Here is a 23,608-nt window from a genome sequence, read left to right as displayed (position 1 = left end):
CTCTTAAGAGGAAATTGCACCAGATTCTTTAAAAAAAAAAATGACATGTTTTTTTTCTCCTAATTCCTAGGTCATCATAATTTTCCTCTTTGAGCAAGTTCCAGGAAATTTATACTTTTCCTGTAAAGTCCATGTTGAGTAGAGGACACTAGAACTCCACATTTCTGATTTTGTCTTTATGATGCCCCCCCTTTTCCTTCCTATTTGAATACTTGCCCTCATGAACTCATATTCCATACCCAATAGGTGTTAGAGACCATGAAAATAGAATGAGTAAAGAAACCAGAAAGAATAGTTAAAGACATTCAAATTCAGTGAGTTTTTTTTTTTTTTTAATGCTGTTGGACCGTTCATATGTGCTGACTTAAGGCTTACGGTTTCTCAATTTAGGTATTACAGAATTCTTTTCCTAAATATTTGTATTAAGGGGCTGAAGAGTTGGTTCAGCCCTTAGGAGTACTTGTTGATCTTAGAGAGGACCTTGGAATGATTCCCAGCACCTACACAGTGGCACATGACCATCTGTAATTTCAGTCTCAGGGGTTCCATCACCTTCTTCAGATCTCATGGTATACATGGTATACATGTAGCCAAGACACTGATACACATAAAATAATTTTAAAAGCCTTTAAATATTTATATTAAATAGTCAAAAGTTTTGAAAGATATATTTGGATGACTTACCTACTAAAGTTTTAAGTATTAGAGACAATGCAGGAACCCATTCAGAGCATTTAAATTACTACTCATATGCACCATCGCCGTGTATGCCCATGTCACACTTTATAGTTTTGCTTCTCCTATCATTTACCATTTAAATAGTTCTTACTTTAAGGGGATGGGGTGGTGGCACAGTAGGACCCAGTACACATCCCAGCACCTGCATTAGATCCCCAAGCAGGGGATCTGGTATCTCTAGTCTCTGTGAGCATCCAAGATACACATAAGTAAAATAATAGTTTTAATCTTAAGAATAGTTTTCACTTTAAATTTTTAAGAAACATAATATCATTTGGAGTTGCTGGATTGATTTTTAAAATAAAAATTGTCTAGTATAAGAAGCAGAGGAAACCCTGAGTGTGTGTAGTCCTAAGTGAATTGTTAACATGGGCACATCCATGCCAAGGACTCCAAGGCCTTGGACCCTTGGGAAATTGGCAAAGCCATTGCCATATGACCAGGTTCAAGAGGGATGGCAGCTCTCTTCCAGAGTCTTGTTTGTAAGGAAGTGACCTCTGCAAGTGGCAACTGAGGCCCCTCCTCCCAGATGTTTACAGCCTGAGCCTGACTGCTGCTCAGCTAGCTCCTCCCACATCCAGTGCCTAATAAACATACTGAGGTTCTGAGTTGGCCACAGTAGCAAGTGGTAGTACCCCATCTGACCCCCGCTTTACTGTGTGTTGTCTGTGTGTCCTTTCTTCATTCCCTCACCATCCCTTGTCAGGGTTCCAGGACCCAAGACAGGAGGGTCTTAGCCATCTGCTATAAGGTTTTTGATCTGTTGAGTTGAAGAGGAACAAAAATATAGGAAGGCAAAGTATTCATTATTTACATTCAATTATCAATGCAAATCAAGGTTTTTCTTATAATATAACCAAAAGACACAGTTTGGAATATGGCTGATATAAACTATAGTTATTTCGTAATAATGGAAAGAAAAAAAAGAAGGCAATGTTTTATTTGGTGTGCATACACTTTTTTTTAAGTTTGGGAGCTTCCACATCATACAGTTGCGAACTCAGTTGCTTCTCTTTTGCTAACATTAATACCATCAGGCTTTTCAGTCATGGTGGTTAATGTGAATTCACCCATATTTTTAAACCTGTAGATTCTGATCCAGTACGTTATTTATCAAACAGTTATTTGCTGAACGTTGTTGGTATTTCAGGCTCTGTATTTGACCCTCAAGATACAATGGTAAACAGACTGACATGGCCCTTCCTAGTCATAGGGTTGAAGAACCAAAGGAAAGACAGGCAAGAGTCAGAAGCACAGGGTGATGCCATGGCGTAAAATGAGAAATATCCAGAGTTCATGGTATCAAGAGAAGCTCTTAGAATGAATGATAATGAGCAAGGCAGGGAGAGAGGGTGGGGAAAGGGCACTCACAGGTGCTTAACATAGGGAGAGTGTTGCAGGGAAGAGAAATGGCAAACAGGTGAGTGAACAGGCAGGGCAGACAGAAAACCATGCCCAAATCATGTGGTTAGTGGTAAAGTTCAAAACAAACAGAACTTATCCTGAGCACAATGCCTGGCCAGGGAAGAGTGTTGAATAGTCAGCCATGTAAAGTCCAAGTCAGGGATATTCTCCCAGCTGCAGCGGGAAGTAGGATGCCAGGACCAGGCATGGCTACATAGACCTTTAATCTGAGCACCCCGGAGACAGAGTCAGGCAGATCTCTGAATTTGGGGATAGCCTAGTGGTCATAGTGAGATTTAGACCATCCAGGGCTATGTAATACAATCTTGTTGAAAGAAAGAACAGAAGGAAGGAAATGGGTTGTCAGAAATAACTGAAATAGGAAATTGCTGAGAAATAACAAAAGTACTTTGAAGGTTAGCATGTAGCTCTGTTAGGACGTTACTTTGCATGTGTGAAGTGCAAAGGTTTGATCACCAGCACAGCTAAAGTGAACTGTTAAAGGCTTTCTTTCTGTACTTCCCTGTTTCCTGGTACTCATACTCAGATAGCTAGCGTAATGCCTAAGTACGGTTGACACTCAATAGCAATATCATTCAGACTACATAGGAATGTAGTTCACCTTAAAATCCATGCCTAGTTTATGATACCAATATTATCATGTGTTGTATATAGGTAAAATGAGAGATTTCTTCTGAACAAGATTATTATGGTGAGCTACTGGGAATATTTATAAGTCAAAAACTTCATATCAAAAAATATGTCTCTTTTTAAAACAAGTTCATGAAAATCATGATTTAAGGTAGAAATTTGTATTCCATCTCAACACACCACAGTGTCTGAGGTAACTATTTAAGGCATTTGCACTGCCTGGGTGTGGAGTGCTCAATGGAGCCATCTAGTGGTGAAAGAAGATTCAGCACTATTACTCTGCTTCAGGGACGAGTTTTGTTTTGTTTCAAGTCAATTTTATATTAAAAGTTTGATGTAGAAGCCAGGCACAAAATACAAAAATAATTATTATAAAATGTATATACATGATTCTTTTAACACTAACATACAAGGAATAAAAGAAAAAAGAACTGTGTTAGATGACAGAATTTAGCCCTGACTGTCCTGGAACTTACTCAGTAGGCTAGGCTGGCCTCAAACTCAGAGTTTGCCTGCCTCTACCTGGGATTAAAGTGCTGGGATTAAATATGTATCCCACTACCACTTGGTTTAAGACACATTTTTCAAAAGATACTTGAGAAAGCCCATAAAATGAGAGAAAATATTTCCAAATTATATATCTTGCAAAACTGTAGTATATACAATATATAAAGAATTATCGCCACTTGAAATCAGAAATAGACCCCAACTGAGAAGTATGAAACAGAGGCTGTGGATGTAGCTCAGTTGGTGGACTATTTGGCCATCATGCAAAATTCTCTGGGTTCAATTTCTATTACTGTATAAACCAGGTGTGGCAGCACATATCTAGAATCTCAGATGGAAACAGAAGTGTCAAAAGCTGAGGGTGGGCCAGTGAGATGGCTCAGTGGGTAGAGGCACTTGTGTGCAGGCCTAACACCTGAGTCTCATCCCCAGATATCACAGCATAGCAGGAAAAAAATCAGAATTGTACTCTAACTGCCACATTTGCACCATGACACGTGTGTCTTCTATAAATAAATATTTTTCTTTGAAAATATTTATTTTCAAAATGTACTTTTAGTACTTTTATATAATTTTTAGTTATATAACAAGTTCAAGGGGTACTACAGGAGAACCTGTCTAAAATAAAAGTCAAAGGTTTGAGTTAGATAATTCTCCAAAGAAAACAGATAAATATATAGCAAAACATGTAAGGACTCACAAACATCTGTAACTCCAATCTAAGGGGATCTGATGTTCTCCTCTGACTGCCATGAGCAGTGGGTATGTGGGTACAGACGCATTCAGGCAAATGCTCATACACACAAAATAATAAAATATCAACAGTAATACCAATAAAAAGCACAAAGAATAACACACACAAATAAGTGGTGGCAAGGACACAGAGAATCTTCATGAATTGTTCGTTGATAAGGTGCAGCACTGAGGAAAACAAAGTTACCATATGGCCAAAGGCAGTTCTACTCCTGTGTTTCTCCTCAGGGAACTAGAAGCAGATGACAAAGCTAAAATAAAGATAGAAGTGAAACTCCAAAACAAAAACATTTTATTTGCAAGTAATAAAAAAGTAATACTGCAATCCAGAACACATGCACACATGCTGAAATGACCTCTAGAATATCTAGGGAACAAAGGAAAGGTTGGCAGCTTCCTTGAGACAAAGAAATGTACTTAAGCCAATATGAAAGAAAACACCTTGGCACTTTGTGTGTTTGAGAGAACTGGGGAGTTCTCATTAGAGAGCAGCAATAGCCACTATGCAGAGCTAGCTCTGTGACAGTTTTGTCAATTGATGAGAAGAAAAAAATATAGATTTTTAGAAGATAAGGCTGCTGTTTTGTTAGGGAAGAATGGCAGGAAAAGTTCTTGGAATGGTTATTGAGACCTGAATGTTTTCCCTTTGGCCTCTCTGTTTAAGATGTGCATGACAGGAACGTGTGCTATATAGATATGTAGAGGTGGGCTTAAATCCTCATGGCATTTTATGTCTTCTCAGATTGCGCTGTAGCAAATACATACTAAATCCTAATTCTACCACCAATGGAGGAGGTTTGTGTTTATTGTAACATGTTCCAGGCTCCGTGCCTCGATTCTTTCTTTCTAATAGTCCCTGTAAAATTCCTGCATCTAATTGTCATGAAGTGTCTACAGAAGCAAATAAGCAAAGATCAGAAGCCATATGTTTTTGTCTCCAAAATATTCTGTTTTTTTTTTCCTAAGCTTTAGTAAGATTAGGTTTTTCCCTTTGTTGGTTGCTGTTCATTAGAAACTCAACACTCCCCTAGTAACTGCTCACTGTACACATACTCTTATGTAATGCTCTATGCCTTTTGTCAGTTTATTAATAGATTTTTAAATTGAACATTTCTACAATTTTTAAAGACAAAGGAACTATTGCCAAAGCTCTATCATAATCTTTGGCTTCTATAATATTCCTCTCTTTTAGGCTCTTGATGGAAATGTGTATGACCACCTCAAGGATTATTTAATAGCCTTCAGCCGGACTGAACTAGAAACTTGCCAAGCTATACAGAATACATTCCAGTTTTTACTAGAAAACTCCAGCAAGGTAATATGTCTTTAATGTAACGGGTGGTATTGTCATTTTATAATCTAAAGCTATTTCATGAAGATACTAATGAAAGTAGAAACAGGTTTTAAAGGACACAGTTCTGGAAAAATTCTCCTTAACAACGTTAGAAAATGCTCTGATCACTTTCTGGATGAGTTGAATGAAAGGGGGGACTTGATGCACAAGCTAGCTTAGACCTCAGTCTGTGGCTATACACATTGCCTTTGAGAAGAATCAGTGAAGAATGGCCTTCTCACAGGAACTTCAAATGCACTCAACTCAGTCATTTGGGAGAACAACAAGGTCATCTATCAATGCAGACAGTAAGAAAAGTGAGCACAGGGAACGTAGCATGTGATCATTGATTTAAAAGTAAGTTCTACAATGCCTTGGAGTTTAGTTTTTACAAATTAAACTCACTTTTTATATGCTATCATTCTTTGGTAATGATCTTTTAATTTAAAATATTGATCTATTAACTTTGCCAACACGCCTCACTGAATATACAAAGAAAATAAATATGATTATTTTTCCTCAGAAGCAGATAAACTATGTTTATTTTTAAGGGTGGTGAGCCTTTGCTTTAGGAGATAAATTATGCCTATAAATGTTACTTTTCTAGAAAATGCATTATGAATATTTCCTGACTGTATGCATTTTACAATGTATATATTCTATCTAGATCTACTACTTCTGAGACCTAACTTAATTTTTTCTTTCCCTCCCTCCCTCTGCCCCTCCCTCCCTCTCCCTTTCCTTCCTTCCTTCCTTCCTTCCTTCCTTCCTTCCTTCCTTCCTTCCTTCCTTCCATCCATCCATCAAGGAGAATGAAAACTGAGTAATGTCTTTAGAAACTGTTTAGGAATCAGGGTATCCATCTTCACAAGACAGGAGAGAGAAAGGCACACAGATTCTTTACCTTGAACACTTCCCAATGCAAATATTCTTCTTTCAGTGTACCTGAACTCCTGATTCTATATATAGAAAATCATTAAAAGGGATCTGGAAAGGAGCTCAGCAGTTAAGAGTACTTGTTGCTCTTTCAAGGGGTCCAGGTTCAGATCCAGGACCCATGTGGTAGATCGCTCATACCCAAATATAACTCCAGGTCCAAGGGATCTGACACCCGCTTCTGGCGCCCGCTTCTCACCAGGCATGCACATGTTACACATAGCACATACATACAGGCAAAACACTCATCCTTGTAAAATCAATCAATCTTCATTAAAATTTTAAAGAAGGAAAAGCATTTAAGATGCCAAGTTCCTATATTCTAGCCAGATCCCAATAAAAGATGCAAAGCATCGATGTGTGAAAGAAAGGATGGACAAATGGATGAATATGTCTTTGAAAGAAAGAGAAGTAAAGTTTTAATTTTGAAGTTGTGGTAATAAGTATACAGGTGTTCATTGTGGGAATCTTTTTAGTCTATTGATTGATTGATTGATTGATTGATTCATTCATTCCTTTGTTTTTGAGACAGAGTCTCACATTGTAGCTCTGACAGGTCTAGGACTCAATATGTAGACCAGGCTGGCCTTGAACTCACAGAGATCTACCTGTTTCTGCCACCAAAGTGCTGGGATTAAAGGCGTGTCCCACTATACCTAGCCAATTCTTCTTATTTTAATATATGTTTGAAATCATAAGATAATATTGGAGGAAAATGTCTATAAAAGCTTATTGATTTTGTTCCTAATACATAATAATGTTTTTTGACTACTGTAAATAAAAATTGTTGTTTAGTAGACAATTCATGTTTTCTGAAATTTTTTCATCTTTTGTTGTATTTTAGGTCATTATGGCAGTTTTCATTTTCCTATATAGTTGTCCACTTACCAGATCTGGTGGTACACATCTTTTAAGAGCTTGTGTGTCTCTGAAGCCATCTTCCTTGTTTCTATGTTTGTACTTTATTTTTGGTGACACTTACCAGTCAGTTTTATTAACTTTGCCAGAAATACTTTGTTTTGTTTTTCAATGATCTCTTTCCTCAAGTATTACCTTATCTAAAGTATTTCTTTCTATATTCTATATTTAGTATTCTTGCTTTTTCTTGAAAAATTTATTTTTCTTATTTTCAATCAATTAAATACACACACACACACACCTTACTCCTACTATAGTTTGATATGAGGAGCTTTTATTTTTATTTCTCCATCTTCTCATTAATCCATGAATTTGCATTTAGTGGGGATGTGGCAGGATGATGTTTTTCATTTCCAGCTTTACTGGAAACTGTAATTATTTTTATTCTAATTTTTTCAGGTTATCTTTTAGCAGAATTCTTTGAAATTTTTTTTTCAAGAAAATTTCACTATTTTTAGTTCATAAAATATGTAGGCATCCAGAATGTGGGCAGTGACTAGACTGTAAAACAATAAAAGTAAAAAAAAAAAAATGTAGGCATGAAAACTGGCTTATAATTGTGGATGTATCTGATTTTCTAGGTATTCTTGGTGTTTCTTACACTGTGAATCCTATATTTGTTTTATGGAAAAGAAGATAGACTGGGCCTGAGACTGCCTTTCTCCTCTCTCACACCCAGGGTTTCCATGACAGACTGAGCCTGAGATTGTACCTCCCTCTCCTTCTCTCTCTGTCACACACAGTGCTTCCATTACTGTACTGTTACTCTACTGTGATATTTTATCTCTTTTTCTTGCATTATTGTTATTGAAAATGAATTAAGAATTTATGAGCTACTTTGGATACTAAGAGATAAGCTTTATTTTTTGCTTTCACTCATGAGGTGCTCTCCCTGGGGGGTGAGGTGTAAATGAGATGCTCTCATGTCATGGAAGTGGTAGGAATACAAATTCAGTATGAGTGATGTGGCTTGGAGATGTGCCCTGCCGTTGTAAGCGAGAAGAGCTCACACCTACGAGTTTTACACCATGTGTTTTTCTGTACAAACAGCTCGTTGTGCTGTTCTGTTACGGTTCAGAAAGCAACCCAGAGATTGCTAATTGAATGGAATGTTTGAAAATCTTGACTTTTTTACTCTACACTGTTATTGTCTGGGTAAAAATCTGTTTTTCCCACTTGCTTACAATGTAACATAGTCCCAGGTTGTTGTAAGGATAATTCATGCAGACACTACATATATAAATGTTAAAGTGCTCTCTGTAGCTTTCATCCCATAAATGGGAACAGCTGGCCCTAGGAACTTCTATTAAATTTTAATTATTTATGAAGCTTGCTCTTCTCCTTAATATTTTATGAAATGCTTTGTACATGTAACTGAAGCAGATATTGCCAGGGATATTTTTTCTATAATGGTAGCTCCAAAGGCAGCTCTGCTGTCCTGTGTAGTGTGTTTCTATGTGCCTGCCCTCAGCCTGCAAAAGATACCTCTACCAATTAGTAGTGTAGCTCATTTAACAAACAGTTCATAGCTTGACAATTTTATCCTGTATTTCTTTGGAAACTGTCCATTGATATAAATAACATCTTGAAAACTAACCAGAAAAGTGAATTTAATAAATTAACAAAATTATGATCATTACAGTGGGTATGAAAAAGCTGACTGTGTGGCACACATCTTTTATCTCAGGACTCAAGAGACAGGCAGACACAGGCCTGTGAGTCCCTGTGAGATTGAGTCCAGCCTGGCTTACAGAGCTGGTTCCAGAATAGTCCAAGCTACATAGCAGTGAGACTTTTTCTCAAAACAAACAAACAAAAAACAGTGCATATGTAAAAGGGCGTTTCACAAATGTTAATACTCTTATGGTCAAAACAAGAACTCAGCAAACTAGAAATAAATGGGAATTTGTAGAACACAATACTATTTGTGAAAAGCCAATAGCTAATACCGTGCTCAATAGTAAAATATTATATGTTTACCCAGATCAAGAACTACCCTCATGACTATACTGTACTTTTATACTCAAGGTCCTAACTTAAATAGTTAGGTTAGAAAGAGAAGAATAAAAATTATTGCAAGTTGGAAATGGCATGATTCTCTATATAGCCATAAAACCAATATAAAAACTACTGAAGTAATTCAAGTACAGTAGTATCCAAAGAATAAAATAAGTGAGAATAATCTCAACCAATGACTTACATACCGAAAATTTCAAAATATTTCAAAAGAAGATATAAATAAATAGAAATAATAAATGTTCATAAATTGGAGGGTTTCATATTACTGACTTTTTAGTATCACCAAAGTGATCTACAGATTAATCCCTGTCAAAACTTCAATAGCCATTTTTGTTATAGAAGCGAAAAAGACAAACCTCAAATTTATATGGAACTGTGAGAAACCCTAAATAGCTGAAGTAATATTGAAAAGGAAAAGCCAAACTTGGAGAACTCATAGATCCAGCTTATGAAGCTTAGTATAAAGTCACAGAAGTCAAGACAGTATGGTGTGGACATTAGGAGAGGCGTAAGTGACTAGAGAAATAAAGTTTTGAGTCTTGAAATAAACCTGTACTTACGTGGGCAACTGATTGCAGCAGAGGCGCCCTTACTGTTAAGTTGAAAGGATCAGGTCTTCACAAAGAACACTGAGATAAATGTATAACCATATGCAGAAGAGCGGAGTCGCAGCTCTACCCAGTTTTTAATGATCTCTGATGCACAACAAATAGAGGATGAGTAAAGGGCCTGCAGTGGCTAAGTAGAGCTCAGAATGTGTTCAGTTAAATGCTGCTTGCGCCTAGCCTTTCTCGGGGTCTATCCTGCAGTAAGGTGGCTTTCAGACTTAAGAGGCCTATGAGCCATATACACATAATGAAAATAAACCTTTTCTTAAAACAAGAAGATGAGCCAGGAGAAACCAAAAGGGACCGTGTGCTTCCAACTCCACAATCCATCCCCTGCCTCACTGCCCACAGTAATATAGTAGCTATCTTCTTATCATCCTAAAATTTTGCATAGTATTTGTCTGGTATCCTAATCCAGAATAGTGTCTAAACTAGTACTTTCCAAATTTAGGATTACCTTCTTGAGAATATCAGACACATAAGTAAGAACTCAAACAAAAAATAAAATGTGTGACATTTTTATTTCTTTTTGACCATATAGTATTAGGAGATTTCTTGTTTGTTTAGAAAATGACAGGGGATAAAGAGATGACTCAGTGGTTAGAAGCAAGTAGTGATCTTGTAGAGGACCTCAGCACCCACCTCAGGCTGCCTGTAATGCCAGTTCTCCAGTGTCTGACACCTTCTAGCCTCCATGGGAACCTGCATTCACAGGCACACAAACCCATACTCATATTTCACATATACATATAATTAAAATTAAATAAATTTTTGTTTGTTTGTTTTAAAGAAAATAATTCCAGATAAGATGATACATGGCTTTAATTCCAGCACTTGGAAGACAGATGCAGGTGAATCTCTGTGACCAAGGTCAGTCTGGTCTACATAGTACATTCCAGGCCAGCCAGAGCTCCATAGTAAGAATCTGTATCAAAAATAAGTAAATGAAAAAATAGGTGAATATATATGCTTTAAACATTTTAAAATTTATCATCATTTGGTGTGATGTGTGTGTGTTTGTGTGCACACATGCCGATGATGGGAGGCATGCTATAGCGTATTTGTAGAGATCAGAGGACAAGCTTGTGGGGTTGGTTCTCCCTTTACACCTTTACCTGGGTTCTGGTGAGTGAATTCAGGCCACCAGCTTGTGCAGCAAGTGCTCTTCACCTGGTGTGCCATCTGGCCAACCCCTAAGCCTTAAACTTTAGACTATTATTACTGGACATTTTAACTTTACTTAAGACTTACAGGTTCCTGTTTTGTCTTTAGGTGGTACGGGACTATAACCTTCAGCTCTTCCTACAAGAGAATGCTGTATTTCACAAGCCTCAGCCCTTCCAGTTCCAGCCTTGTGACAGTGATACTGTAAGAGAATTCTCATCTTCATTTTACTTGTTGTTTGTGCTTGAATAAGCAGCAGAAGCTGAGTGTATCTCATTAATTTTATAACAAATGTGAAGGCACAGAGAAACCACACCTGTCCTTTCTTAGTGTGGCTTGCACTCCTGGTGTCTTTGTGCTAACAACTCTCCACTCTGTAAGTCGAGTTACTGGAAATCTGAAAACAACCAGAAAAGAAAATGTATTCAATGGATTTCTTTTTCAAGTATAAATTATGTTCTCTGGGCATGAAATTCTATCTCCTTCAAACCAACCAGTGGCTAAATTTTAACTAGAATAGAATTAATAAATGGAATGATAAATATGTGTGTGAAAATATTTTGGCTGGTTTTATATAAATTATAGGTCTTTGTCAACTTCCTTCATATTTTAAATTGTTAAAACTATCAATGTTAAGCCCCAATGGGCAGTTTTAAAATAGCAGTCATATTTTTCTGAGTTTATTAGAAATGTTTGTAATTATTTGACTTTTGAAGAGCAAAATATTGTTTGACAGTAAAAATGCAAAATTTAATAGTGCAAAAGGATAAAACATGTATGAACATATCTAGCATATTCTCTTAAAGTAGGCAAGCTAAGAAAAGAGCAAAGTATATTTGTAAGTCTTAAATTAAGAGTCCATACCTAAAGAACTTGTATATAGTTCAAGAGTTTAATAGATGTATTTGACTCTTCTTTTTTCTTCATTTTCTTCTAAAATAAGGTCTCAGCTTTGTAGCACTGAGTGACCTCAAATTCACAGAAACCTTTGCCTCTGCCTTTCAAGTGCTGGGATTACAGTGTGACCATCATACCCAGTCCCCCCCCCCCCTTACATTCTAAATCGCCTGGTGTTGCAGGCTATATGAAAGAAATTGAGAAAATTCTTATTTTTCTTTACATAATAATCTTTTTCATTATAGTAATGCCTCTCCTTGTGCATTTTTATTCATTTTTATTTTTTGTCAGTATTGGGGATAAAGCCTAGGGCCTCATGCATGCTAGGCAGGTGCTCTGTTGCTAAACTCCCTCCCTAGTTTTTTCTCCTTTTAAAAATCACCCAACTTTGCTTAATGGCTCGATGACATTTTCTTATATTTTGACTTTTATAAAGCCTGGGATAAATAAACAGAAAGCTAAAAGATACAAGATATGAATCTATGTGGTGGCTCCGTCCTGTATTTCCAGCAGTCAGGAGGCTGAGGCAGGAGAAGCCTTAGAGTTTGAGTGTAAGGTAACATGAGCTACAAAGTGAGATATTGCTTTTAAAAGAAAAAGAAGACACATAGTATAAACAAGTTTATGAAGTTGGACAAATTTAAATTCTGACCAATTTGAGATTTTTTTCTTTGACCATTTACCATCAGAAAGTTAGCGTAATAGTGACTCTTACCTCACTGTCCCTAAGCTCAGCTATAGCCCTCTACTTCTCTTGGTTTCTAGGCACTATGCTAATGTTCTTAGCTGTTATGTCCCTATTTGCCTTAAAATTCTAACTCTCTGCTGTTTTCTGTCCTTGTGCAATCTTCACTGGGCAGAGTTTAAAAGCTGCCCAACTGGTGGATATTGAGCTCTCCCCTGTCAGTGCTCTCAGAATGACGATAGCTGAGGTATATGGGGTATGGGACAGGGTGGGAGGGTGGAACGTGTGGGCTTGCATGCCACTGAAGGGTGGGTAGGACCTGATGCTGGAGTAAAAGCCATATATATGTATGTATTCATACATACATACATATATATATATATGTATGTGTGTGTGTATGTGTGTGTGTATGTGTGTGTGTGTATATACATATACATACACACACACATATATATATAGCTAAGGGGCCCTTTAGTGAACCAGCCATGGCTTTTAGGTTTTACCTTATAAATTAGAAAGTTTTCTTTATTGTTTGTAACCAAGATAGTCAGGTGCTCATTCTTCATCTTCTCTAGAGCACCTTAACTTTCCTCAGTACAGGGGCACTGAGCTAATCCTGCCTTTATTAAAAGGAAACTAGAGCCTAAGAAGTAAAGAAACTTGGCCAGAGTCCTGTGTGAACGACTGGCACGTAGCTATTGTGATGGCGGTGTTTATGTTCTTTCCGATACACATCTTCTCTTTTGAAAAGGAATATTCAGTGCTTGTGGAACAATTTTTTTTATAATGGAAGAAATTAAATACAATTTTACAAAACTCATTCTAGATTGTTAACTGTAAAATACATGTGTGTGAGTTTTTGCCTTCACACCTGTCTGTGCACTTTGTATGTGCCTAGTACCTGCAGAAGCCAGAAGAGGAAGCTGAAACCCCTGGATCTAGACTTTCAGATGTCTGTGAGTCACTATGTGAGTGCTGGGAGCTGAACTCAGGTCCTCTATAGGAGTAGCCAGTACTCCTAACCACTGGTCCATCTCTTCACCCCTTAGGTGAAGTTTTTTTCTGTTCAGAAAGAAAACCTCAGTATTTTTATCTCTCCATATAGTCTAGTGTTCTTTGCAAGGATGAAACTATTATTTAATTTCTTCCTGTTAGAGTTGGTAGCCCTAAACCTGTTGTCGAGCAGAGTCCAAGTCAGAGCTGTGAGGTAAACTTTGGCCATGCAGGAAGGACTAATTACCTCTGTCCTCAGTTTATATTGCATCTAAAAGCATTCTTGTTCTCATCTTGTTTGAAGCATATTTCATTTCAGCAAACACTGAATCCCCACTCTATATGCGGGACACTCAGCTATATGCTAAACTACAGACTACGGACTAGATGAGCTCACTAACATGTTCACAGATAATAAGGTTTTAAGTGTATATGGTGGCATTCTCTTCTTGGTGTCCAGTAACTGATAAAATCAATAAATCCTGATGTGGTATGATTTTTTTAAATAGGTTTGTCAAGGCATACTTATATGATATAATTTACTTAGTTCAAGTACACTTAATAATTTCTGTGTGTTTACAGTTATCTAAGCATCATCATAAGTAAATCATAGAACACTTACATGACCATGAGAAGATCCCCTCATTTTCATTCCCATCCCCTGCCACCAAAAACTTACACTTTCTGTCTCTGTAATTTGCCTTTTCTAGGTATTTCACTAGATTAAATCAAGCAGTATGTGCAGTCTGTTATAATATCTTGTTTCTTTCATTTAAACATATCTTTCAGATTTATCCATGTTGTTGAATGTACCTGTATTTTTAAATTTCTGATTAATATTTCATTGTATGAATATTCCACATGTTATTTATTATTTGGTAGACATTTAGGGTTTTTTTTTTTTTTTAACCTTGGCTCTTGCCTGGCTTAGAAGATAGTTAAGTCAGTAAAGTGCTTATCTTGTAAACATGATGGTCTGAGTTTAATACCCAGTTCCAATGTTTTTTAAAAAAAATAATCAGGCTTGGTAGTGTGCTTAATAGTCCCCAGGGAAGAGCATACCAGTTCGTTGCCTGGTGCCAAATGGTGAGTCCAGAAAACATACTTACAAGTAACATACAGACTGAGCAGGTAACATTTAAGAATATGTATATACGTATATGCATGCACTAATAGTCAAAGAAGAGAGTGTGAACTTGACTGAGAGCAGAGATAGGTACATGGGAAGGCTTGGGGGAAGGAAAAGGGAAGGGAAAGGAGGAATGCTGTAATTATAATTTGAAAAAAAATCCCAGTGCTGTGGCTGGTGAGTCTATAACTTGAACACTAGTCAGCCTAGCCTGCTTGGTGAGCTCCAGGCTAGTAAGCGACCGTATCCCAAAAAGAGGTGGACAGTGCCTGAGGAATGATGCTCCAGGTTGTCTCTGGCCTACAGATAAACACACATGTACACAGACCAGGGAGGGTGATGGGAAGATAGTGCTACCACAATTATTTCTTTATATTAATATGCCCAGGGTCATACAAAGTTTATGTTTAAATCATTTTTAGAAAAATGCTGAGCTGTTTGCCAAAGTATCTGCACCATTTTTTGTTTCCACCAGTTTTATATGAAGGTTCATGTTTTCCCATATCATTACAAATATCTGTGTCGTCTCTCACTTTTTGTTGTTTATTTCACAAAGCTAGAGGTTGAACTGAAGGCTTTGTGTATAAAGCATGGAAGCATTCTGCTGCTGAGCTACACACAGCCCGATTCAGTGATTTAAACCATCCTTGTGGTTATAAAATAGTATTTTATGGCAGTTTTGGCTTGTATTTATGTGATGACTAGCTGTTGAATGTTTTCATGAGCTTACCAAAGCTTCATATATCTATCTTGATAAAATATATACTTAAGGCTTTTATCCATTATAATTCTTACTTTGTTCTTAGATTATTTTTCTTCTTTTTATAGATTCTGTGTTTTAAGCAAATCTTTTTCTAAATGTTTATTTACTAATATACTAATACAGAGGTTAAAGGACAAGTTGTGAGTTAATTTTCTCCTCCTTTTATGTGGGTCCCAGGAATCAAAGTCAGATTATCCGGCCTGATGGCAAGTTCCCTTACCCCTGACCCTCTCACAGGCCCTAGTTATGGATTAGCTCCTGATCATGAACTAAAGTTTATCCTGCAGACATCAGCACTATCACTGGGATTGAAAGATAAGAAAAATTAATGGCTGACATTCTTTGACTATTGCTTCATGCTAGACATTTTTCTAGTTGTATAACTTATTATTAACTTATTCAATCTTTATGACAGCTCTATTTTAGATGTAATTTTGAATCCTTGCTTTGAAGTTGAGGAAGTTTGTTTAAAGTCACTCAGCAAGTGCTGGAGCTGACAGTTTAAAAGTGAGTGATCTAGTCCTAAAATGGCAAGTAGCCCTTCAGTGATGAGAGAGAAGTTAAAAAATACCATTTCATAACCAGGATTTTTGTTGGATGTTTTATGTATTATAATAGATGGAGAATTATAAGATTTTTTTTCAGATATAATACAATATTTGTAATATATCAGTAATGTAATATCCATTACAGAGGCAGGATAGTATTGGTAGTGGACTGCTGGTCAGGTGATTGACAGGCCCAGCTGGATTCACTCAAGGGAGAAAACAATATGTGTGTAATAATCTGATCCTTGATGCAGATCAGAATGCCTATCTCCACCCTGGGCCGAAGACAGACCATTCTTTTGACAAAGAAACCTTACAGTGGTTCTCAGCCTGTGTGTTGAGCTGACTTCCTTGAGGCTTGAATGATCTTTTCACAGGGGTTGCCTAAGACCATCAGAAAACAGATACTTACATTACAATTCATAACAATAGAAAAAACCACAGTTATGAAGTAGCAGTAAAAATAATTTTATGGTTAGGGGGTCACCACAACTTAAGGAACTGTATTAAAGGGTCATTGAGAGCCACTGATGAGGAGTGGCAAAGCTGATACCTTTCCAGTGTTACCAGAGAAAAAGAAGGTAGGGCCCAAAGCTGACCGACCATAAGGGAGGGGTTCATCTGAGTGACCTCCAAGGCTACTAATCTCTAACACAGACTTTCTGTGAAGTGAGACCTTGCTTCCCACAGTAGTAGGGCATGACTTGCATTGTCAGTGCTGATTAAGGAAAGACCCTCTGGTCCAGCTACAGATTGATAAAAGTTACAGTGGAGATAACAGTCCTCTTTCTGTTCTTTCTTGTGTTGTAGAGTCGACAATTAGAATCAGAAACTGGTACCACAGAGGAACACAGTCTAAATAAGGAGGCTCGGAAATGGGCCACACGTGTGGCACGTGAGCACAAAAATATTGTTCAGCAGCAGCGGGTAAGTACGGTAGGGCACGCTGGCTGTGTGCTGCTGAAGGCAGATTTCAGACGGGTTTTCTCCAACCTAACCCTTGTATTGTTTATTGGGGAGCTTCACTTAATGCACCCTGATCACATTCACTTCTCAGTCTTCTCAGCTCCACCTCCCCAAAGAAAAGAAGAATGAAAAAAAAAATTACCAAGTCCAATTTGCATTACCTATATACCCAACGAAAATGGTCAAACTCAGTGGCCAGGCTCTTAACAAAACCTGCGTCCTCCCTCCTCCCGCCACTCCTGCCAGAAGCCATCCACTGTACAGAGCTACACTTCAGCTCTTAGAAAGCTCACCATTTTTAAGAGTTCTCTTCAATGGCTTCTTGTCCTCACTGTTTCTTTTGGGAGAGTGAGGAGTAAAGGTGGGAGACAGAGGTTGTCTCAGAAGCCTTCTATGAAATTTCAGATAGAGTTAGAGTTGAATTTTATTTTTATGTGTGTTTGCCTGTGCACCATGTGTGTGCATGAAACCCACAGAGGTCAGAAGAGGGCATCAGGTGTTGGGTCCACTCAACTAGAGTTACAGGCAGTTGTGAGTATCCATGTGTATACTGAAAATTGAACCTGAATTCTCTGGAAGAACAGCCTGTGCTCCTAACCACTGAGCCATCTCTCTAGCTCCAAGTAGTTGAATTCTATTAATGTGAAAAATCTTATGTTTTCCCTTTACTTTCTCAACAGTCAGAATTATGCTCTTCACTCTTACCTGCTTTGAAAATCTAATAAGCTTTTGTTTTAAAACTTGAGTGTCAGCCGGGCGGTGGTGGTGCATGCCTGTAATCCCAGCACTCTGGGAGGCAGAGGCAGGCAGATTTCTGAGTTCGAGGCCAGCCTGGTCTACAGAGTGAGTTCCAGGACAGCCGGGGCTATACAGAGAAACCCTGTCTCTAAAAAACAAAAACAAAAACAAAACAAACAAACAAAAAAACTTGAGTGTCTCCTCCGTACACATCCCTAGCTATCCTGGTATATGCTATGCAAACCAGGCTAACATCATTAACATCAGCCTCTGGCATCTACACATACCTTCCTGGGGAAGTGCATTCATCCATATGCAGTGAAATAGAAATACGGGTAGACAGCAACACATGAAACAATGCCTTCTGTAAAATCATAAAAATGAAATCAAGGTTTTAGAATTTTGTATCAGCATAAATTTAAAGTTTGGCAGTATCCCTATGCTCAGGATATAGGGAAGGGTAGGTATAACCTTTTGAGGGTGTCTGTTAATACTAAAATATAAAATTATTAATAGGACTAAATATGTTAGTAAGATGATTATATTATATATGTTAATAATATAAATATATTGATAATAGAATTAAAAGATAAGACTGACATAAAATATAGAATATATAAATTTGGCAGGGTCTAGTAATATTAAAATATAGAAGTCCAGGTAAAGCTCACTAATGGAACACCTGCTTACTTGTGCAAGGCAGATGGTTTGATCACCAATACTGCAAAACAATGAACAAGCAACATGTGCAACAGTCACGTTAGTAGCTGAGGGCTTTCCCACCCACACATAAGTTTCCCGAAACAACAATCCTGCGACTTAATTATATTTATGAATAAATGCCGTAAGTTTTGATCTCTTCCCCAACGAGCTTGTAATTTAATTATCTCGTTTATTCTATTTTAAGTCCTGCCACGTGGCTGGTTACCTGATCCTGTTTCTTGCAGCCACCGTCCTCTGAGTCCAAGTAAATCTCCACACCTGACTCAATCCCAGAATTCCTCTCACTCTCTGCTTGATGCCTCACCTTCTAAGCCTGCCTCAGTTCATTGGTCAATCAGCTTTTCACTGACAGGCGAATGCTTTTACACAGTGCACCAGAGATTATCTCTTCACACTTTTGTGTTTTCATCTCAAATATACCAATATTTTCAAAGAATTCTTTGTGTAGTGCTGTTTCCTGTTTTAAAAGACATTTAAAAGTCCCAGTAGCAGTACTCTGAGTGTAAGTGCACTATTGGTAAACTGTTAGGTGTGTGCTTCAAAAAGAATGAGGTCAGTTTCTGTAAACATGACAAAGTTTGGTATAAACATTGAGGGAATGATATGTCACTGTTTTTTTCTCCCCTAAAAAAGATTTTCATAAATATGGTTTGGAAAAATACAAATTGATGGGGTAGTACTCTCTTGGTGTAAAGAGTATGTGATGGATTCATTGCACAGTAATGAAGTCTTTTTGTTTCTTTATAAGACTTGTTTGGCAAGAATACTCCATAATTAGGCATGTATGGTGGTACAAATACGTAATCCTAGAGATAGAAGCTGGAAAACCAGTATTCAAGCTCAGCAACCTAGTAAATTTGAAAATAACCTAAGCTTCTTAAGACCCTGTTTTAAAAAAAATAAAAACACACAAAAAAGTCAACATCTATATATTTTTTAAAAATCAGACATGTCTCAATTATACAATGAAATTAAGGTATATAGATTGTATCTATCAGTTTCTTGGTTTTCACTCTTCATCCCCTATTACTTTAGGTACAAAATAGTAAATGGAAAATGGATAAGCAGACAATGAGTGTTTAAATGCCCACTATTCTATAGCACAACAAAGTCCCACTGGGAGTTGTGAACTACTTTATCCAGCACATCCACACTGTCAACTCTATTCCTCTGTAGGTTTTGTCATGGCCATCTCTGTTACCAGATAGCTGTCACAGCATCTCAGGGCTAGTGTTCAACTAATCCCAACTTTAACTTAATTGTGGCCTTACTGTGTAAGACCAGTACTGGGGAGGCGCCAGCTTATGAGCCATGGAAAGACGGGTCAACCCTGGTGCCATGTGCAGTACCGCAGGACACAGGAAACCACTGGAGACCTTGAACTGCACCTCCCAAGGAGGGAGCTGTTACTGCATGCTTTTATAAGTCGTTACCATCAGGGGAAGCTAAGACAAGGACTCTTCCTTATTTTGCAACTTTCAATTTTTAAAATTTAATTAAATAAATAAAAAGTTTAAAATTAATTATTGCTTTAGCCATTGAGCCCTCTGGAATAACATGAGGAATTTCCTCAAGGAAATAACATGAGAATAACATGAGAATAAAGATCTTTATTTTCCTTGATAGGTTCTAAATGAACTAGAATGTCATGGAGTTGCTGTATCAGAACAAAGCCGAGCAGAGCTGGAACAGAAAATAGATGAAGCTAGAGAAAACATCCGTAAAGCAGAGGTAAGACAGTAGGACAGCTCTCAGTTGTGCTGTGTCACTCAGTTCCAGGCACAATGTCACAGTGTGAAATGCACCTTTGAAATTGAGTTTCTGCATGGGTATTAAATTGAAAGACAGTGAGCCATCTTTGTGTCCACAGTCATATTTTTGTGTACCTATAGCACTTACAACAAGAACTCTGAACCTACTGTGACGATCCCACAGTCATGAAACATTAAATAGCAAAAGGAATGCCACAATGCAGATGTTAATTTTAAAGTTTTCACATAGCGTTAAATAAATCAATCAAATTAATGGTAGATAAATTGACGCATGTATGTTCAAATTCCAGGAGAATAAGCAAAGATTTGGTTAAGAAAAGAAGGAGCAAACAAAAAAAAAAACAAACAAAACCCATGTAATTATGGGTTTTAATCTCTTTTGGAGTCATAGGAATAGGGCTGGAGAGATGGCTCAGCGATCAGAGCACAGACTGCTCTTCAGAGGTCCTGAGTTCAGTTCCCAGCATCTATACGGTGGCTCATCTGTAATAGGATCTGATGCTCTCTTCTGGTATGTCTAAAGACAGCTACAGTGTACTCATATAAATAAAATAAATAAATCTTTAAAAAATATGTAATAGTGTAGAGATAAATTAAGAACAATACCCAACACTGGTGTCTGACCTCCTTATGTACATCCATATAACACATGCACATAAACATACATAATGTCACAAACAGATTCTGGGCCAACATCTATTAGAGCGTTCAAATAAGGAATTCTTGTACTAGTTGAATGTTCATCTAAACTAGTGACTTTCAAATACCCCTTTAAAGGTTTTAAGAAAGTGCTTCCATGGTTTAGCAAGCACAGAGAATGTAAGCATGTTTTGAGCCTAGTCCCATGGAGGTGATCTGAGTCAGAATAGACTTGCCATTTGTCCCTGTACCCACCTCCACATTTTACCTGTTACAGTCTGACCCTCAAGATTCCATACAGAGGAGGGCAAAGTGTCCAATGAATAGCCTTTTTCCTCTCTAGACCCAGGGCCTAGAACCTCTACATTAAAGTGCTGGCCAAATACTGTTGGCAGGCTGTTGCTGAGCGGTAAACACTGGCTTGTGGTAAACAAGTGTCGTACTTGTTGGTTTTACACTGTGGGTGAAACATTAGTAAAACAGGAATGACTATTTTGAGACAAGCCTCAAAATGTTTCTGAAGGTACGTCTTTATATTTTCATTTCCAGACTCCACCATGGTGCCACTGGCTAGTACCTTAACTCCACCAGACTGTTCCACCTCACCCTTAGTATAGCAGTAAACGGTCACACAGTCTCCATTTGCAGGGAATGACCTATTATTCCTATTATTGTGCCAAACTCACTATTAGTTAATTTGAAACTAAAACATTAAGTGGGACTTCTGTGACACAATGTCTTACCTCTCCTGACACAACCAGTTAAGTCTTTATTCTCCAAGATAATTTTCTTACTAAAAATATAGAACCATGATATCATATCCATTATCTTAGTTTTAAATATCTGTAAAATTGTCTTCAAATGAGCTCTCACTTAGTTTCCGCTTATTGGATAATCAAAAATAGCCATGCTAAAATTAGTTGGCAGATATGAGGGCATATTTTATTAGGGCAGCAGTTGCAGGATTGTCATATTGAAATTTTTGGATAGACTAGATCACTGAACTCTTCAGAAAAACTGACAGTAATCATTTACCTGTTTCTCCTTTTTTCTAGCTCATATTATTTGCATTATTTTTTGTTTATTTTATTATAAATACATCACCAAAAGAGAAAACATTAGTTAAAATTTTATCATACCCTTTGTACTTTCTTTGTATTTCCTGTCAACATAAATGGTTCCCTCCCTTGTTTATTAATCTGCTTTGTCTAGTCTCTGTATGGTTCCATTCAATTTTATTGTTAATTAGAGTAAGCACTATTGTAGTACTCTGTAATTGATAAAAAAAAAAAAAACTTTTTTAGTGAGCAGAAATTGAAAATGTAAATACAAATACTAAGGATTCTGTAGTCATTAATTCTTGGCTGGTTAAGTTGTGGCAAAGTCATATTGATTTAATTTGGCAGTTTAATGAGCGCTTCCCATGTACCAGATTCTTAGAGAAAGAGTCTCATAATTAACTATTATTATACTGTTACGATTTGATTTCTACAATTCTCACAAGAACCTTTGCATTAGCTGTAGTACTCTCTTCAGTCTCTAATTAAAAAATTAGAATAAGTCACGCTTGATGATGCACCTTTAATCCAAGCATTTGGGAAACAGAGGCAGACAGATCTCTGTGAATTTGAGACAACCATGGCTACATAAGGAAAAATCTGTCTTGAAAAACAAAAACAAATTAGAATGAGAAAATTGTTTAGTAAAACATTTTTCACCCTGTTTTTTTGTTTTGTTATTTGGTTGTTTAGGGTTTTTTGTTTGCTTAGTTGGGTTTTTCAAAACAATGTTTCTCTCTGTAATCCTGGCTATCCTGGTACCTGCTCTGTAGACCAGACTGGCCTCAAAGAGACCACCTGCCTCTGCCTCCCAAGTGTTTAAAGTGATTAAAGACATGTATTACTAAGCCCAGCTTACCCTGGTTTCTAAGAATTTGGATTTTTTGAAATGCTGTTTGTCACCCACATACACACTTACATAAACAAACATTAATCATCTGATTTATATCATTACAAATTAATAATTGTTTAACTTAAGATATTAAATACAATTTCCTATAAATATATACATGAGAAATACATGTAAAGAAAATGAGAAATGAATCAAAGCATCGCACTCCAAAAATTAAAACCAATTTTGGGCTGGAGAGATGGCTCAGCGGTTAAGAGTGCTTACCTTTCTTGAAGGGGACTGGATTTGGCTCCCACCCCTCTCAAAATCGCCTGTAACTCTGGTTCTAGGGAATCTGATCCTCTCTTCTGGCCTCTTGGACCTCCTGCATGCCTGCAGTGCACGTAAAATCATAAAGACACACATATACACATTATTATAATAGATCAAGCTTTAAAAAAACTAAACTAAAAAAAAACAGCACAATAAAAAGCTATCAGCATATGCAAAACAAATAGCAAGCTGGTAGAAGTAACTCTTCTATGTATTAGTGACTTTAAATCTAAGTGTATTAAATTCTCTAACCAAAAGACAAATCAGCAGAATGGATTTTAAAAAATTATATAGGGCCTAGAGTTAGGAGCACTTGCTGCTCTTATAAAGAACTTGGATTGGGTTCATAGCACCCACATGGTAGCTTACAACTCTCTGTAACTCCAGATCCAGGAAATCCAGTGACCTCTTCTGACCTCTGTGAACACATGTGGTACACACACATACATGCAGGCAAAACATTCATACACATAAAATAAAATCTTTTAAAATGTAACTCAA

General features: G+C 37.2%; 1 protein-coding gene across 5 annotated transcripts in view; it reads left to right on the top strand.

Annotated features, from left to right (window-relative positions):
- The window catches only part of Fchsd2 (FCH and double SH3 domains 2), a 186,166-nt gene that overhangs the window by 127,466 nt on the left and 35,092 nt on the right, over window positions 1-23,608 (top strand). For all 5 annotated transcript variants that reach the window (XM_052157215.1, XM_052157221.1, XM_052157231.1 and 2 more), the window contains 4 exons: window positions 5,246-5,368; window positions 11,140-11,235; window positions 16,857-16,973; window positions 20,100-20,204. In XM_052157215.1, coding sequence (XP_052013175.1) covers window positions 5,246-5,368; window positions 11,140-11,235; window positions 16,857-16,973; window positions 20,100-20,204 — 441 coding nt within the window. The remainder of the gene's footprint in view (window positions 1-5,245; window positions 5,369-11,139; window positions 11,236-16,856; window positions 16,974-20,099; window positions 20,205-23,608) is intronic.

The sequence above is a fragment of the Apodemus sylvaticus genome, chromosome 1 (genome assembly GCF_947179515.1).
Source record: "Apodemus sylvaticus chromosome 1, mApoSyl1.1, whole genome shotgun sequence".
Lineage (NCBI taxonomy): Eukaryota > Metazoa > Chordata > Mammalia > Rodentia > Muridae > Apodemus > Apodemus sylvaticus.
This window is presented reverse-complemented; position numbering and strand designations above follow the sequence as displayed.